The sequence below is a fragment of the Mercenaria mercenaria genome, chromosome 2 (assembly GCF_021730395.1).
Source record: "Mercenaria mercenaria strain notata chromosome 2, MADL_Memer_1, whole genome shotgun sequence".
In the NCBI taxonomy this organism is placed as follows: Eukaryota; Metazoa; Mollusca; class Bivalvia; order Venerida; family Veneridae; genus Mercenaria; species Mercenaria mercenaria.
The window spans coordinates 11,345,901-11,365,856 of record NC_069362.1 but is presented as its reverse complement, the minus strand read 5'-3'; the positions used below and the strand labels follow the sequence as shown (position 1 = coordinate 11,365,856).

The window sequence follows — 19,956 nt, the reverse complement described above, 5'->3', positions numbered from 1 at the left end:
TTGAAGTCTTCTTTACATTTCCTAGATTAAAAATGCATCATTTTACTTTGATTTCAAATTTCCTACAACCCTCTCCCCACTACCTAACTGCTACATGCCACCATGTGCATGCAATGCTTTTATATCTTGACTTTAAAATGCTAAACAGTTACATATTTTCAAGAAAACGTGCGGATGCAGTGTACTTTTTCACCAGATTTGCAACATAAATCACAAATATTTTTGCTCAAAATAATGTCTTAAATAGCCTAAAATGCATCATTCTACTTCTAGGATTTCAAAATTAATCAGAGCCCTCCCGTACCTACCCCACCCTGGTGTCTCAATTTGTTATGCTTCTGTACGAAGGCTTGCTGCAAAAACACGTTATTCAGATTCAGAAGCTGTAGAATGATGGTAATAAAAGTTTCCTATTGATAATCTAGAAATAGTTGTCAGTACAGTAAAAGTATACATCATTGTCAATAATCGTCACATTTAGAGTCATGCGAATGAACAGTCGACTCCATTTGAAAATACAGAGACTGAGCGCCAAACTTGTCATACAAACAGTCATTCGCCAGTTAATATCAAGTCGAAAATAAATCGGAGAAATTATAATCCGAAATGCGCTAGTCTCACCACTTAGAACTAGATACGGGAAGCATGCCCCTAGCAAAAATCAGCAGGCCTACTTCAATATTCTCAGCTATGCCCCTGACAAGTAACAGTTCCAAATTTTTAAAACTTAGTCTGGTGATCTGTCTCAGTCTGAACCATGCAACTGGTAGATTTTCAAACAGGCTCGCATTCAACAATTCAGATGCACCAAGACTGGTCTCCAAACCCTGCATCTTGGTAAATACTGTGAAATCATTAATATTCGTTGGGGAATAATTTTCATGGATTTCGTGGCTGAGTCAATCCGCGAAATTTAATCCCAATGAACAAGTAAAATTCCCATTCATTTTATGTTCAAAAGTTGAAATCCACGAATTCATATCCCCAAATAACTGCCGTTTTGACCAAAACCACGAAATTTCATGCCAACAAAATTAAATGATTTTACAGTATTATAGATAGAATACAGAGGCTTGCTTCCTATGACTACATCATAATCTACAAACAAGAACCACCTTTGTCAGCTGGCTTAATCAGAAAATAAAATACAGTCTACTCTGATATCTTAAACTAGTTTAAAATTCAGAACACTACAAACGTTTTACAGTTGAAATGTGAATTTTGAAAGTTAATTATACTGAATAAACATCATTAAGTATCGAGTATTTCGATTAAGTATCGAGTATTGCAATTCGCCACACTTTTACTGTTCTAATTCTATACCAAATAGTTAAACAGGGTCTGAAAGACCATTCTATAGGTTGCACTGTATGGAGCATCAACCTCTGAATAACAAACACATTTTTTCAATGGTGTTTGTTCTTGAGGTTGCACTGTATGGAGCAATAACCGCTGTATAATAAACACATTTCATTTTTTTAAATGGTGTTTGTTCTTGAGGCTGTAATGTACAGAGCAATAATCTTTGTATAACAAACACATTTCATTTCTTTATATGGTGTTTGTTTTTGAGGTTGGACTGTACTGAGCAATAACCTTTGTATAACAAACACATTTCATTTTTTTATATGGTGTTTGTTCTTGAGGTTGTAGATTTCTAATGTGCAGAGCGATAACCTTTGTATAACAAACACATTTCATTTGTTTAGATGGATTTGTTCTTGAGGTTGCATTTTACACAGCAATAACTTCTGCATATTAAACACATATTGCTTGTTCTTGAGGTTTCAGCATATGGTACATACGTTTTGAATGATACAGTAATCAACCGATGCATTTAGAAATTTAGAACCGGTAGGTTCAGTGTCGACATCCTCCATTACAAGGTTGAACAGCACTGTCTCGTTGTTCTTTGTTACTGGTGTGTTCTGAAATGATATATTATCAGAAAGATAAATATTGAACAAGAGTTGCCGCCACAATATTCACCTTTCACAGCAAATGAATTTTAACTTTTAAAATACATACTGAGCAGACTTGTTGTAATTTTTTTCAATTTCAACTAATTCAAGGGCCTTAACTCAAGAGATATAAATACTTTATTATACCTTACTTTTGTCTACAATGATAAAATCCCATTACCCGAAAAAGTGATATTTTGACTATCAGAAACATTTCTAATCTTTTGACACGTGACCAAGCGAAAAGTGACTGTCAGGTCATGTGACCGCCCTGATATTTTGAATGTCATATAAAGGCAATTAACTGCTTCAAAATTTTAGCCAAAAGATTGCCTCCCTTGTACACAATGTCATATTGTAATGACGTCACTATTCAATGTGTACACAGGTGATTGCCGCGCTAAAGATGCAACTGTTGAATTAAATTAATTAAAAACATTGTAAAAACTTTTTTTATGTGCTTAATTTTGTTCGGTATAATAAAATAAATATCATATGACAGCGTGTGTGACATTGATATTGTCAACCCTCGAAACAGAATGTCACCACTCGGCTTTCGCCTCGGGTGACATTCTGCCCTCGGGTTGACAATATCAATGTCACACACGCTGCCATATGATATTTATATAATATACCATGTTATCAAGCCTGGCCAGGAAAATATACCCATGAACATACTGATTTGTGACCACTGGATAAGAACTGTTTAACTTATTGATAGGACAGTTATTTTTCTCCAATTTCAAGTATTTCAAAGGCTGTAACTCAAGAGTGACTTGAAGTATCCACCTGACAATCAAACCTTTCACAGATATTACATCCATAAGCACTATGACTAAGAATGGTCTACATTGGATAAGATCTACTAAAGTTAGACAGCAAATGGTATAAATTTTCACAATTTTTTGTTATTCAAGGACCACAACTCCACAGCTTCTCGGGCAATCAAACCGATCATCAAACTTGATCATTTTGTGTTAGAATATTCTAAAATCAAGCAAGCTCTTTCTAACATGAAGGGTCCTGCTGTAAAAAAGAGGGTCATGATGACCCTGAATCGCTCACCTGAGTAAAATGAGCCACATGTTACAAATGGCAAACTGATGCTAAAATATTAAGAAAGTAGGTCAGTAGGTCATATTCATGGTCACTGAAAGTTAGTTTTAAGATCAGTGTGCAAAACTGTATATGTCATCCGAATTTCAAGCCTGTATCTTAATAAAAAAGAGAAAGTAGGTCAGTAGGTCAAGGTCACAGTCAAGTGACCCCTAATCACTTGGGGTCATCAGGTAATTATAATTAAATAGTCTAGGAAATATGATCTGATAAATTTTTGAAGTATTTTTTCCTATAAAACTCATATAACAAGTGACCCCTAGGGTGGGGCCTCTTTTCACCCAAGGGGCATAATTTGAACATTCTTGTTAGAGATCCACTAGGCAATGCATCATACCAAATATCAAAGGCCTAGGCCTTTAACTTTCAGACAAGAAAATGTTTTTCCTATGTAAGTCTATGTTAAACTTGGGACCCCTAGGGCAGGGCCTCTTTTCAACCAAGGGGAATAATTTGAAAATTCTAGGCAAGGCAACATACCAAATATCAAAAGCCTATGTCTTGCAGTTTCAGGCAAGAATATTTTTAAAGTTTTTTCCTCAGGGCTTCTTTTCACCCCAGGGGCATAATTGAACAATTTTGGTAGAGGACCACAAGGCAATGCAACATACACATGTACCAAATATCAAAAGCCTAGGCCCTGCAGTATCAAACAAGAAGATTTTTAAAGTTTTTTCCTATATAAGTCTAGGTAAAACTTGAGACCCCCCTGGGCAGGGCCTCTTTTCACCCCATGGTTATAATTTGAACAATTTTGGTAGAGGACCACAAGGCAATGCTACATACACAATATCAAAGGCCTAGATCCTGTGGTTTTAGACAAGAAGATTTTTAAAGTATTTTCCTATATAAGTCTACGTAAAAATTGTGACCCCCGTGGCGGGGCCTCTTTTCGCCCCAGGGGCACAATATGAATAATTTTCATAGAGGACCATTACATGATGTCACATGCCAAATATCAAGGCTATAAGCTTTCCGGTTTTGGACAAGAAGGTTTTTAAAGTTTTTCCTTTTGGTTGCCATGGCAACCAGACTTCTTCATGGAATTCAATTCTTTGAAAGATTGTGAAAGGGGGCCACCAAAGGATCATTCCTGTGAAGTTTGGTGTAATTCTGCCCAGTGGTTTTCAAGAAGAAGATTTTTTTAGAAAATGTTGATGGACGGACGACACACGACTGACGACGGACATTGAGCGATCACAAAAGCTCACCATGAGCCTTTGGCTCAGGTGAGCTAAAAAAACCTACCTTGTCCCCTGGCAGCCATTCTTTTTTTAACATAACAACATAACAAAATCATTTGAAGGAACTGGTACAACATTTGTGCCAAATTGTTCTAAAATCAGGGCTAGCAATTTCAGAGAAGATTTTCAATGTTTTTAATATAGCCATTAACAGAAAACTAGCCTACACTAGGAACCACGTTTTTATCAAATTAGAACAATTTGAGAGAAAAAATTGGTAGAGGGTCACCTGAGGAATATTTCTGTGAAATAATTTTGAAACAGACAAGCAGTTTCAGATGAAAAGTTTTCCATAATAGCCATACACAGAAGACTAGCAACCAGCCCCTGGTGGGCATGTTTTTAGACAAGAAGGAATTTTGTAGAAAGGCACCCAAGGACCACTGTTGTGAATTTATTTCTGAATTGGGCCAGGCATTTCTCAGATGTCTATATAGCAAAAATCAGCCTGCCCCCTTGTGTAGCCTTGCTTTTCAAGAAACAAAATGGCAAGGAGTTTAGTACAGGGATCATTTCTGTGAAATAATTTTGAAATCATTTCAAGGGTTTCTGAGTAAAAGATCTTCAACCCTTAGCCTGCTGGTGGCAAATGATTCTGCCTTTGCTGATCATCATCTGCACTGTTCGCTATTCAGTCAGTAAATTTTCAGTGAATACCCCTTTTAATAACAAATGGTATTGACCAAATTGAATGGTGGACCAGTCCATTTTAGAAATTTAGCAGGGTAAGGGTTAAAGGCTTGGCAATGGTGTTGGAGCAGTTAAATGGACAAACTCTGTGACAAAGAGACAGACAGACAGACAGACAGACAGACAGACAAATGGACAGCACTTTATCAATATATCACATAACAAGGGCTATACATTTGTAATTTGGCAAGACATTTGAAAATGAGTAATCATTTTGCAATTTATATCCAATCAAATCTATATACAGATAGGATTATCTTGCATGCAAAACTTAACAAAATTTCAAAAAATCAAAATAGGGCCATAATTTGAATTAAATTCAACAAACAGTTATCTTACTTGAATATTTTAGTAGATGTTATGACTTGGAAGCATTGTGTGCAGTTTCAGTACAATACATATAGTTGCTATTGAGATCAAGCTGATTAGTTTCATGCAAGACTTAAACCAAATTTTCTAACTTAAACCAAATTTTCTAAGTCAAAAAAGATTCATATTTTGAAATAAAATTCAAGCAAGAATTATCTAACTTGATTATTTCAGTATGTCTGATGACTAGGAAGACTTGTGAAAAATTTTTCAATCGAATACATGCAATGGTTACTGAGATATGAACTTTCGTGCAAAATTTTTATCAAGATTTGATGCCAATGATGACGACAATGCCAGCTTTCATTATATCACTATTCTTCAAACAGTCAAGCTAACAAGAGCTGTCTGTAAGGCAGCCAGTGCTCCATTATTCGAATCATCCCAGAAGCAGGAATATTACTAAAATATAGTTTCAATCCAGTATCTGCGAGTAACTTGCATGCAAAACTTTAACTAGATGTTTTCTAAGTCCAAAAGGGGGCATAATTTGCCCAAAATACATGTCAGAGTTATGGGACTTGATGCAATCAACTAGTTTTATAACACTGAAGACACAAGTGAAGTTTCAATTTAATATTTGCATCTGTTTTACAGATAGAAAATTCTGATTAAAGTTTTGCGTGCAAGTTACTTAGTCCAACAGGGGGCATAATTTGCCTAAAATACATGTCAGATTTATGGGACTTGACCCAGTGAGGTTGGTAATTGATCTAGAAAAAGAAAAAAGAAGTTTTAAATCTATATGCCTTTAAATGATAGCTACATGTACTTGCACGCAAAACTTTAACCAGGATTTTCTAAGTCCAAAAGGGGGCATGATTAGGCCAAAATTCATGTCAGAGTTATTGGACTTGATGCTATCACCTAGTTTTATAACCCTGAAGACACACAATCATGAAGTTTCATTTCAATATCTGCATTAGTTTTTGAGATAGTAATTTGCATGTAAAACTTTAACCAGGATTTTCTAAGTCCAAAAGGGGGCATAATTTGCCTAAAATACAAGTCAAGAGTTATGGGACTTGACCCAGCGAGGTTGGTAATTGATCTAGAAAATGAAAAAATAAGTTTCAAATCTATATGCCTTTAAGTAATAGCTGTATGTACTTGCACGCAACTTAACTTTCTAAGTCCAAAGGGGGCATAATTTGGCTAAAATGAAGGTCACAGTTATGGGACTTGATGCTATCAACTAGTTTTATAACCCTAAAGACACATGTGAAGTTTCAATTCAATATCTGCATTAGCTTTGGAGATAGTAATTTGCATGTAAAACTTTAACCAGGATTTTCTAAGTCCAAAAGGGGGCATAGTATGCCCAAAATACATGTCAGAGTTATGGGACTTGACCCAGTGAGGTTGGTAATTGATCTAAAAAAAAAAAATTAAGTTTCAAATCTATATGCCTTTTGGTAATAGCTGTATGTACTTGCACGCAAACTTTAACCAGGATTTTCTAAGCCCAAAGGGGGCATAATGTGGCTAAAATGCAGGTCAAAGTTATGGGACTTGATGCTATCAACTAGTTTTATAACCCCGAAGACAGATATTAAGTTTCAATTCAATATCTGCATCAGTTTTGGAGATAGTAACTTGCATGTAAAACTAAGTCCAAAAGGGGGCATAATTTTCTCAAAATACATGTCAGAGTTATGGAACTTGACCCAGTGAGGTTGGTAATTGACCTAGAAAAAGAAAATGTAAGTTACAAAGCTATATGCCTTTAAATGATAGCTGTATGTACTTGCATGCAAAAACTTAACCAAGGTGTGACGCCGACGCCGACCCCAGGGTGAGTAGAATAGCTAGACTATTCTTTGAATAGTCGAGCTAAAAATACGTTTCAAAGCTATAAGCCTTTAAATGATAGCTTTATGTACTGTCATGTAAAACTTTAACCAGGATTTTCTAAGTCCAAAGGGGGCATAATTTAACCAAAATGTATGTCAGAGTTGATGCTATCACCTAGTTTCATAACCCCGAAGACAAATGTGAAATTTCAATTCAATATCTGCATTTAAGTTTTGAAGTAACTTGCATGTATAACTTTAACCAGAATTTTCTAAGTCCAAAAGGGGGCATAATTTGGCCAAAATACATGTCAGAGTTATGGGACTTGACCCAGTGAGGTTGGTAATTGACGTAGAAAATAAAAAAGTTTCAAAGCTATATGCCTTTAAACGAGGCATGTACTTGCATGCAAAACTTTAACCGAAGTGTGACGCTGACACCGACACCGATGCTAGGATGAGTAGAATAGCTAGACTATTCTTTGAATAGTAGAGCTAAAAATGATGTGTTAATGCATGCTTACTCTTATCACCTCTTGAAAACTGCAATAACTACAAGTTTGTACTACAATATGCTATTGAATTTCTTACACAACACCAAGCTAGTCACTCATTATTCACTTACCTCTTTCACTGTGTATGATAGTGAATTGTTTAAGAACTTTGGCTTGTTGTCATTCCTATCTAATAATTTGACTTGTGATGTTCTCTTCAAGAACTGAAATACACACAAAATTTTCAAAAATTACTGAAATAACTAGAGCTATCACTAAAGGTGATGAATGTACCCCCCGCATGCACTGACACAGTACATTGCAATCTGACGCACACAAGATTGCATAATTATGTGGACTGTATGTATATAGACTGTATGTATACAATATAGTAACAAAAAACAAAGTCCCATAACTATGCAGAATATTTATCTAAAAGAACGTAACATGCACCATGCACAACTAGGGTTGGTACTGATCACTTGTGTGAAGTTTCATTAAATTGTGTGCAAGGGTTCGGAAGATTAGGCGCGCACAAGACTGCATATGCAGACTGTATGTACATAGTATGTTAACAAGAAACCAAGTCCCATAACTCTGCAATTTTTGTCGTTGAAAGAACCTAACATGCCCCATGCACAACTAATGTTGTTACTGATCACTTGTGTGAAGTTTCATTAAATTGTGTCAAGGGGATGAGGAGAGATGGTGTGCACAACATTGTGTCTATGTATATAGTATAGTAACAAAAAACAAAGTCCCATAACTCTGCAAAAAAATTTTTCTGAAAGAACCTAACATGCCTCATGCACAACTACTGTTGTTACTGATCACTTGTGTGAAGTTTCATTAAATTGTCAAGGGGATGAGGAGAGATGGTGCGCACAAGATTGTGTCTACGGACAGACAGACAGACGGACGGACGGACGGACGGACGGACGGACGGACCGACCGACGGACAGACGGACAGACAACCTGAAACCAGTATACCCCCCTTACAACTTTGTTGTCGGGGGGTACTATTACAAAACGCTGCATCTGCTTTCTAAACACAGTGAAACACTGTGAAACTGGCAAGCTCACTCCAGCTATCCATGTAGCCCCTTGTTCTTTTCCCCTAAACTTTCTGTTCAGACACTAAAAACTCTTATCATATGTTTCATGGGAATGAAATAAATAAATTAAGTAGACAAGTGTAATACAGCTTTAACATTAATGTCATTTTATGTAAGGAGACATTGGTTGAATTTACTTGGTCTGTAATCAGTAAAGGAAGAGCTGACACCTACGCCAGGGTGAGTAGAATAGCTTGGACTATTCTTCAAATAGTGCCATATGATATACAGATAATGAGGAATAACTATTTTAAGTTTGAAGCAAATCTATCAAGTAATTAAAAGAGATGTAGAGAAAATGCATCAAAACCTTTACCAAGGTGTGGATGCGAAACTGATGCCGATGTGGCTGCTGAGTTGAGAAAGGATAGCTCTCCTTATACTTCATATAGTCGGGCTCAAAATGCCTCACAGCCATATTTTATCCATTTTCTGAAAGATTGTTACACCCATATAATAGAAGCACTAAATGTTTACTTACATCATCACCAGTAATCTTCTTAGCGATCAAATTAAGCCCTAGGTTTCTGTGATTTTCATCCTGAAATGTGAAGCTATATTCATATAGCAAAGTCATAAACACAATAAAACTACAAAATGTCATATGACTAACCCTTAGCCTGCTAAATTTCTAAAATAGACTGGTCCATCATTCAATTTGGGTAATACCATTTATCATTTGAAGGGGTTTTCACCGAAACTTTACTGACTGAATAGCGAACAGTGCAGACTATGATCAGCCTGCACATGTGCAGGCTGATCTTGATCTGCACTGGTCGCAAAGGCAGAATCACTTGCCGCCAGCAGGCTAAAGACTAATACAACCTAGACTGATACAAAAAGGACCATGGTGTCCTAAGGTTATTAACATGAATTTCACAGCTCAGTCAACACTTCTGGTGGAGTTCAGATTCCAGATTATTCCAACATTTTTGAAATGATAAACAACAACATAAGTTTTTTCTAACAATATAGAGTGTCTACTTACTTTTGTGAACTTGGTACTAATTTTTAATACATTTACATAGATTCCTCATAAAACATTACACGGCACTGCCATATTGTTTGTATGCAAGTACAACAAGAGTGCCAGAATGTCACAATATACGCCTATCATAGCAAATGTCTTTACACTAGCACCTGTATTTGCAAATGGAATTTTAATTCTGTGGTTGTGTGGTAATTTTTGTAATTATTTTATTTTTCCTGGTTTTTGTGCATGAAACTCCATCTCATGGTGGTGAACATATGTGCCAATTTATTTATTTATTTTGTTGGGTTTAACGTCGCACCGACACAATTTAGGTCATATGGCGACTTTCCAGCTTTAATGGTGGAGGAAGACCCCAGGTGCCCCTCCGTGCACAATTTCATCACGAGCGGGCACCTGGGTAGAACCACCGACCTTCCGCAAGCCAGCTAGATGGCTTCCTCACGTGAAGAATTCTACGCCCCAAATGAGGTTTTGAACCCACATCGATGAGGGGCAAATGGTTTGAAGTCAACGACTCTAACCACTCGGCCACGGAGGCCCCTACATATGTGCCAAGTTACATCAAAACACCTCCATGCATGAAGAAGAAATGCTCTGAACAAAGTTGTCATTCTTGTATTCTTTGACCTTTAAGTGTGACCTTGACCTTACACCTAGGGACCTGGTTCTTGCGCATGACACTCCGTCTCATTATTGTTAAAAATTTGTGCAAAGTTAAATCAAAATCTCTCCACGCATGAAGAAGAAATGCTCCGGATATTCATTATTGAATTTAACCTTTGACCTCTAAGTGTTATGGTGACCTTAGACTTAGGGACCTGGTTCTTGTGCATACACTCCGTCTTATGATGATGAACACTTGTACAAAGTTAAATCAAAATCCCTCCATGCATGAAAAAGATATGCCCAAGATAAAGTTTGTGGACGTAGCCCGCCTGACCACAGGGGCGTTCCCGTAATACGTCCCGTTTTTCAAACAGGTCATGTCATTACTTTAAATATGATGTTAACCAGATTGCTGGGACAGACTTAAGACTTTCCTATGGAAATATTTTATATATGTTTTAGATACCTTTCTAGCCGCAATGATTTTTTTTATATATATTACATTAATTTGAACTGTCTTAGTCAAGAGAAATTCCACAACTGTTATGTTTTCTTCCAGGTTATGCTCTTTTCTCACTGACCAAAGCCTAGATAAACCTGGATGACAACATATATGATCTATATCTGCATCAGATGCTTCATGATATGACTGATTTTAACAGAAATACAATAGAGAATAAGAGTACACCTTTTCTGGTCTTAGGTCAACTGATATGAAATAACTTACCTCGTAATCTAATTTGTTTCCAAACAAGAAAACTCTCCCAGTTCTTTGTTCAATACGAAAATAGGGCGAATTCCCTGTTAGGGTGTCATCATCAGCATCTTGTGGATTATTGTTGAAACCATAAATGATACCATCCGAGCTACCAGTGATAGCGTCTACTGCAGACAGGTTGTAAACATTGATCAATTCTGTAAGGAAAAATAAACAACATAAAAGCATTACAGGATAAATTGCTTTTCACTTCAAAGTTTTGCTTTATATATGAGCCGCACTATGAGAAAACCAACAAAGTGCATTTGCGACCAGCATGGATCCAGACCAGCCTGCGCATACCCGCGCAGTCTGGTCTGGATCCATACTGTTCCCTTACAAAACCCAATTGCAATTAGAGAAACCGTTAGCGAACAGCATGAATCCTGACCAGAACGCGCGGATGCGCAGGCTGGTCTGGATCCATGCTGGTCGCACATGCCCTATGTTGGTTTTCTCATGGTGCGGCTCATAATTATCTGCTATTTATTTACATAATGGCTTTCTGTTTTTAAATGAAAACTTATTAATGTATTTAAAGATATACAGTATAAATTCATTAACCCTTACTCTGCTAAATTTCTATAATGAAATTGTCCATCTTCCAAATTGGACTGTACATTTAACTGTTAAAAGGGGTGTTTACCAAAAGGTACTGACTGAATGGCGAACAGTGCAGATTTTGATCAGATTGCACAGTTGTGCAGGCTGATCAAGATCTACATTGGTCACAAAGGCTGAATCAATCATGTCCAGCACAATAAGGGTTAAATTATAACATGAAATACAATTTCAAGAATTACAGATAATACGTTTCCCTAAAATGCAACAGTATTACAAGACAGTATTTCAAAACTTACTCCAGCTAGTTTCAAGCTCTGGGTCATCTGCTGTTAAATCATCTCCAATAGGTTCTAGTATTTCTAATCCATTCATATCATTCACAAACCTTATTATAGAAACAACTGCAAAAAAACAAGAAAGAATTATGTCAACATTGTATGCAACATGCCACTGGAAAGATGTCAACATTGTATGCAACATGCCACTGGAAAAGCTATGACAGATTATCATGCATTAATTGAATGGCTTCAGTAAGTGTTTTATAACATGACATCAGAAATAAATTTTCATATTTTTTTCGTAAAGTTTTGAAAAAAAAAAGACAAAATGTATTTTTGACAAAGTCAAGGGCCTGTTTCGGGATGGTCACAAAAACTCGCACAAAATTAACAAAGTAACTGTTGGTGCTAACTAGGTTAGGATCTAAATATCAACAAGACATTTTGTCTTATAAGTTATTACACTCAACAGCTAGGTGAATATAACTGCACCGTTTATTCTTCAGATAGTCAAGCTTAGTATATAATAATTAAGATATAACATACCATTGGCAATGCTGACAAACAACACTGCAAACCAGAGTAAAGGCTTCCTCATTGTGATTGCCAGGGGTCACCTGTGGAAGAGAATAAATTATCATGCACAATTCTAAAATGAGCCGCACAACCAACATAGTGCATTTGCGACTAGCATGGATCCAGACCAGCCTGCGCATCCACACAGTCTGGTCAGGATCCATGTTGTTCGCTAATGGTTTCTCTAATTGCAATAGGCTTTGGAAGTGAACAGCATGGATCCTGACAAGACTGCGCGGATGTGCAGGCTGGTCTGGATCCATGCTGGTCGCAAATGCACTGTTGGTTTTCTCATGGTGTGGCTCAAGTAAGTGTTTTAATCATAATGTAAATGGTTTTCTTTTTAAAATCTAAGCCCTTCAATAGAAAGATGCACTGTCTTCAGAATGAATGACAGTGTATAAGGCAGTGGCTAGGGGTCCAGTAACCTGACCTCTAGATCCTGAGTCCAGGGGTCCAGTTACCGGACAAACCATATAGGGCTGTCTAGAGGTCCGGTAATCAATATGGGGAACATATATGCCAAGTAATTTCAAAATCCCTTGATAAATGGCAGAGATATGAACCTGAGACACAAAACAGACCCTGTTAACCTTTGACTTCTAAGTGCGATCTTGACCTTGGAGCTAGGGGTCTGGGTCTCATTATGGTGAACATTTATGCCAAGTTATTACAAAATCCCTTTATGGATGGCAGAGTTATACAGCCCAGACAAGAATTTACACAGACACACAGACTGACGGTGCAACTTTATTAAATTTTTAATATGCCCACCTTTTGGGGGCATAAAAACAGATGTTTTAAAAATTTGCTCTTGTTTTCTTTTTTTGTGGTTTTTAAGTATATTGCAAGTAGAAGGGAAAAAAAAATTATAATCCTTAATGATAATCCCAAGAAAAGACGATCACAAATTCATTAAACTATTAATAGTAAATTAGCAATTTGTTTACCGTAACGGAAACTTTTATCAATTTAGTGTATTCTTGGGAAAGAGGAATTAAAATAAAAAAACTTATGTTTTTCTTCAGTATTTTAGACTTGGAGCGTGCTCATAAATTGTTAGTCATTTTACTGCTTGAATAAATAACGGTGTATGGAAATAGCTGTTAATGAAACTTTCATATTCAATATGTCTCCTGCGAACCTGTGTGATTTCTAAAAAAAAATTATTCACAAAAAAAAAAACCAACATCATATTATAATAAATGGCAACTTTATGTCAACTAATATGTATGTACCTTTTCCCCAGCACCGGTAATACGTACAGTAGGTCATAATAGATGTATATTGATTACCGGACCTCTTGATTCGGGGTCTAACCAGGCCACTTCTGTCTTAATATATCGAGAGAATATCTCTATTAAAATTCAGGTAAAGTTTGCAACCTGATTTATTTATTTGAAAAGAACCAACATTAACGTACACAACTGGATGTTCCTGTATGATTAGTCCAAATAATAGGACATTTCGGGACAGCGTGATAACTTTTGACTGTCGCTGTCTCCGTTAGCCAGGGATGACAACTATAAAATATCAGATCATAAAATACGTCATCCCGATAAGCCAAATGAGTATAAGGCTACTGTACGATAGGCATACAGTGCATAATTTCAAATCATATCACATTTAGAATAAGTACTGCAACCTACCTGCATGTGAAAGATGTTCAATTTTGGTTGTACTAGAAGGTAATCAGGTCCCAGAAAAGTAACAAATTAGCTATGTAGCTAAATCTAGCTATATATAGCTAGAAACAGTTATAAAACCAATATCAATTGTACAACATATGTCAATATCAAATATAAAACAGTTGTTAATGCATTCAAATGGTTTATGAGACAAAAGACAATCAAAAAGGACAGAGACCTACACAGTTTCAGTTTCAATACATGTTGCGAATTTCTGCGAAATGGCATTACTAAATTTGTCTATAAATGCTACGATGATTCTCGCAAGTGAAACATTCACCAATGACTTATCGCAAAATACTGCTGCATTTAATGAAAATGTGACCGCAAAGATCAATTGGTTTTTTGTTATTTTCTTTTATCTTATAAACCATTTGGACATGATTATGACCATTTTGCATTTGATTTTGATATATTGTGCATTATTGCTTTCGGTTTTATAGCTACTTCTAGCCATATAGTATATAGCTAATTTGTGACTTCTCTGGGACCTGGTAATATATATACCAGTTGGTACATTAGGTCCAGGTGAATCTGTTTATGTGTGAACATAGGTTACATGCAAAAATGTAAGAAAACACTGGTCCGTAAATTTTGATACTGGCAAACTTGTTTGTCGCAAAAGGAGCTTTGTATGTCATGTTCACTGTCGAGTATATGCGAAATAAACCTACCTTATCCGTGGGCTTATCAGCACAAAATCACACCCTTATCATCTGCTCATAACCGTTATTACTTAATTATTTCAGGAGTCAATATTTTGAAATATGTGCAAATTGAAGATACACACATACGTACGTTCAATGGCATATACAATCCTCCCCCAATAATCGTGTCTTTTAGGCTTTCAGCAAAACGCCCCAAAACACCAAGTTTCCGAAAAGGAGACACAATGTGTTGAATACCTGTAAAATCTATTTTTAGACAAGACCGGTTTCGTTTCAAAACAAGAACATGTCACACTCGAGTAAAGATTCGTCTATTTTTAGCTTGTAGACTCATTTTACAGACTGCTGCAAACGAACATATAATATTTTAAACTTCAAAAAAGCGAAGTATTTGATTTTTTTTTTCAAAATACTTACTGTGTACTTCTGTTATATAAACGAGGTCAAATATTTTATCCTGTAATCTTATTTTCTCTAAAAATATGCAATCCTACTCACACTCTACAATTATTTTTCGTTATCTTAAAAGTATTTATAATAAAAACACCCATGAGTTTAGAAAGAAGGCGGAGTTCAACGTCACGGTCGAATGAAGCGCTATTTTTAAAGTTGCTAAACCGGTTTGTTACTTGTGCAGTGTGTATTCAAAGTGTGTTGGGTGGGATAACGTATACATTAATGCCTGTGTTTTCATCTGTTTCTAAACAGTCATCAGAAAGTCTGTGAAGTTTAATTCTACTGGATTACCACATCAGGTATCAAAGTAAAAATATCACCTGTGATTAATTAACATAACACAGGTAAATAGTTTGTCTTATAGTCTGCTAAAACTAAATAGTACTGTCACCAGGTCATTAATACGCAAGTTTGTAGCAGTTCTAACATTGGCTATGGATTCTGACAGCATGGTCACCGGATTCAATTTGTTTAATTGTCATGTTTTACATTCTGTTTTGAAAAGGAATTTAAGTGTCAAGGGGTAAGGATCCATACTTCCAGAAAAGCCTAGCGGTACAGACCTTCTTTTTCCAAAATAGAAGAATGTAGTTTTGTGTAAGGATTCGATAATTACTTTTGGCAATGAGCAGGTCTAAGAAAGCGATATATATTTACAGATTATTTGTAAAATTCCCAATAATCCATAAATTTACAGATTTTTCAACCTACAAATTTACAGATTGGGTATTTGAAAACTGCTGAATTATATTTGAACTCAAAATCACAGCTTGAAATCAATTGATTTACTTGGGGTACAGGGTTATCCATAGGCCCCTGGTATACTAATAACACATACATGTATATACATTATCCAAAGTTATTAAGATTATAAGGAAGCCCCAAATTGCAGTGGTCTTATACCACTGCTGAAACAATTCAGTGTATTTGAAATTGAATGATTGTAAAGTTCATTAAATTTTATTCTTTCATTTTCGTAGTAAATAATAATTTTGTTTTTTTCATACCATAAAGTATAGTCAAAGTATAAAGCATGATTAATAAAGTGTTTTATGAAATTTTACTTTTCAAATTTTAGAACATTAAACATAAAGAAGCACCACGAAATAAACTGTATTCCTTTGTATTTCCATTATGGTAATTATACATGCTTTGCATGAAAAACAAGTATCTACCGGTAGTTACAAATTGACAATGACATATTATATAAGGCTAGAACAATGTGTTTAATGTCTAAATATATTATTAAACAGGTCCCAGAAAAGTCACAAATTAGCTATATAGCTAAATCTAGCTATATATAGCTAGAAGTAGCTATAAAACCAATACCAGTAATGCAGCTGTAAGTAAACCATTGATGATCCCCGGGGCTGTGCCGGCGTGGCTACCATAACCGGAGATGCCTGGGGGGAGAAAGGCGAAAACGCAGCTGGGAAGAACTTTATCTAGTATTCTTTCTTTGATCTGTCATGCTTCTTCTACCTATCCTATTATTTTGCTCTTTTTTCTGACCATCTAACCACCCATCGCGTAATAGTCAAGAGTGACTGAGACGATGTACCGCATAGATGTAGATGCAAAATATGTCAAAACAAGATGCAAAATGGTCATAATTACGTCCAAAAGGTTTATAAGATGAAAGACAATAATACAAATCCAAGATCTTTGTAGTCACATTTTTAGTAACTGTGGCAGTATTTTGCAATAAATCATCACTGAATTTTTCACTTGTGATAATTATGGTAGTAAGACAAATTTATAAATGACTAATCGCAGAAATTCGCAACATGTATTGACACGGTGAGGATGCGTACACCGGATATTGCCATTTAGTGATAAGGTATTTTCCGAAAACGTGTTTATTTTTCGCCAACAAGGTAAGTAAAACACATATTTACTATTGTATTATACTACTATGGAAGAAAGGAGCATTACTTTTAATAACTAGATGCTGTGTATATGCTCTCACAAGCGTCAAATGAGTCAATCTTATGAAGGAACGCTAAAATTTGTGATAAAATGGCAACTTTATCACCTGATAATTGCAGGTCGGGGACACCTCCCTCCCGATATCGTCACTTATTGTCTTATGATAAAAATTCTGAATCGTATGATTTATTTAGTTACATACAAAGAAAACATATGCAAAATTTCAGCTTTGTAAATGTTCAAATGACAGAGAAATCGATGATAAATGAGCGTCGGTGGTGTACTGTGTATTGCAAATATATGTACTGTGTATTGACCTGTATCACATTTTACTGTACTGTGTATTGTTTACATTATCGCTGAGTTTTGAAGAATGAATCTTACAAAATGTACATTGTCATTTCCTTTTCAAAGTACAAAACAGTATTTTCTTTAGTCCTGAAGACACGTGATGTTTTACATTGATATTTATAGCGTTTACTCTGTTGTAATTCATGTAATAAGCTCTAAACGTAACTCACAGTCACCATAGTGAAACAGTGGGCAATATTTTTGTTATGCTTACCAGTTTTAAATGTACAGATATATTCTGTTCTTCCATTGAGCATTGTTTAAGTTGATATTAAATGAATTATCTCAAAAAACAGTTAAAGGTACATGTATCATTTAAAATTTTGTATTGGGACGCCACTTAGACTTACTCTCAATATCTTGCAGACAGCCCGGTCCTACTAAAAAATATTATATTGTGATTTTATTTCATTGCAGATTCAACTTGTGTATGTGTGTTTATGACTGGCTTGACGAACGAATTTAAGGCCATTGTATGTCACTTTGTTGAACACCACCAACATGACGAGAATATTTTCGTGTGCTAACGACCAAAACCGCAAAAAAAGTAAATTACAGAATAGCATCTGACATATGCAGAGAAAAAAAGCAGAAAAAATACTGTCGATTCTGAAAATATTAACATACATTTTTTAAAAAGGAACCCAATTACAAAAGGGACCAATTTGCAACAGAACAGAAAGAAACCTTTGATTTGGGCAAATGGTGAGGAGCCTGTTCACTGACGGTAGTGGAAATGTATGCTACCTAACACGCCATCTAGCTTAACATTTACACAATACTACCAGTACAAAAATATAATCTAGAGACACGTGCACGGCGGTTTACTTGGAACTTTCAATGTTACACAGAGTGCAATTCCATGGACAGACAAGGTTTTCGGAGAATATTGTTACACAGTCAATGAAAGAATGATAAAATAGATGAATGAATAAATAGCTTTAATTAGTTTGTTTGCCAAGAAACGTTTTCTTTAAGTGATTTTATAGTTTCCTATATTTTTTGACGTCGCAAAATGTTTTCATCGACAACTTGGTTAATATGAGGTATAGTGAAGACTGCAAGTTGTTTTGAAGAGCAGGCTTATAAGTCTTCCAATGATTTTACAATTATACAACTGCTTGCATAACATAGACCGCATTTCTGACGCTAAATTAAGAGGAAAGAGAAAAGCAAACAGACAAATACTTATTGACATTATAAGAAGTAGCTAGTTACTGCATAAATGTGATAAGTGTACATTAGAGTTCACATAAGAGTGGGCATGGCATTGATACTGAAATAGGTTCTGTTGTGACATATTTATTTTACCAAACATTATTTGAAAAGCAATATTGTAAAAGCCATCTTTTACTTTGATAAGGAACAAATAGTCATGTACATTGTAATATTTATTAAACAAACTTGAAACTTAAACACAAATTCATAAAATAGCAAAGATCATGATAAGATAGTAAAAGAACTCTATAAGATTTGTCTTTCTTTCTAATCCTTTCCATCAACTGTACTTGTAATGTTAGTATATAAATATAGTTAAGTATATTGTTGGGAATAAATATGTTAAAACCAAAGGTCATAAACATTTTATATTCAACAGTTTGAATACATGAAAAAATCGGAATGATCTTCAAGTCAGTTCCCGATCGTTTGTTATAGTTGGAAGTTGACCTTGACAACAAATATACTATTTTGGTTAACGGGGAAGTTGATCACATAATAATGATAACGAACTGTTTGCATAGAAATGACATATATCTTGCAAATGAAGTGTGCAAGATAACACATGGCACTGTTCTTCTAAAACAAATTGCTCAGTGCATACGGTGCCCATTTTGTTTTGTATGAAGAAAGTGGTGAGCTAATTACCTTTCAGAACAATGCATTTAGAACAATAAAAATAGCTTTGACAATATTATTTTAAGAAAATTTCAAGTGAAACTAGTTCGAGGGTTCTACGTCAAAATGAGTCTAAGGTTATTTAGGAGAAACCACTTTAAAAACTCAAAGCCCTTACGAACTTGACCTTTGAACTATTGGCACCATAATCGATAAAGGTCGTTTATTGACCAAGGTTTATGTCTCTTTGTAGTATGAAGGTGAAAGGAAAACATATTTTCAAGTTTGCTCTTCTTATACGGAGAGACCTTTTCCACTCTTATCATCATCATATCCTGTGTTACATTATTATATTACATCACGGCTGAACTCGTGGCTGTGCCTTTAATCTGCAATGGCTAGTCTTTAGACAGTTTCTCGGAGTGACTATTGGCATGCCGCTGTAATATCAGTGTTCAAACTGGTGCTTGT

General features: G+C 35.5%; 2 protein-coding genes across 6 annotated transcripts in view; one reads left to right on the top strand and one right to left on the bottom strand.

The window, feature by feature from the left end:
- LOC128550560 (protocadherin Fat 4-like) overlaps window positions 1-15,197 on the bottom strand; it is a 48,080-nt gene extending 32,883 nt beyond the window's left edge. The window contains exons 1-7 of one of the 3 annotated variants that reach the window (XM_053529808.1): window positions 15,044-15,197; window positions 12,528-12,598; window positions 12,000-12,104; window positions 11,110-11,297; window positions 9,264-9,323; window positions 7,799-7,891; window positions 1,806-1,928 (exon numbers count right to left, since the gene is read on the bottom strand). In XM_053529808.1, the coding sequence (XP_053385783.1) occupies window positions 1,806-1,928; window positions 7,799-7,891; window positions 9,264-9,323; window positions 11,110-11,297; window positions 12,000-12,104; window positions 12,528-12,579 (621 nt within the window). In that variant the 5' untranslated portion in view covers window positions 12,580-12,598; window positions 15,044-15,197. Of the gene's footprint in view, window positions 1-1,805; window positions 1,929-7,798; window positions 7,892-9,263; window positions 9,324-11,109; window positions 11,298-11,999; window positions 12,105-12,527; window positions 12,599-15,035 lie in introns of all 3 variants that reach the window. The other 2 variants (XM_053529815.1, XM_053529820.1) reach the window with 2 other exon arrangements.
- Window positions 15,198-15,518: 321 nt separating this feature from the next.
- LOC123561963 (cadherin-23-like) overlaps window positions 15,519-19,956 on the top strand; it is a 147,336-nt gene continuing 142,898 nt past the window's right edge. For 2 of the 3 annotated variants that reach the window (XM_053529799.1, XM_053529787.1), the window contains exon 1: window positions 15,519-15,668. The gene's annotated coding sequence lies outside the window, so the exon portion shown is untranslated. Of the gene's footprint in view, window positions 15,714-19,956 lie in introns of all 3 variants that reach the window. The other variant, XM_053529794.1, reaches the window with a different exon arrangement.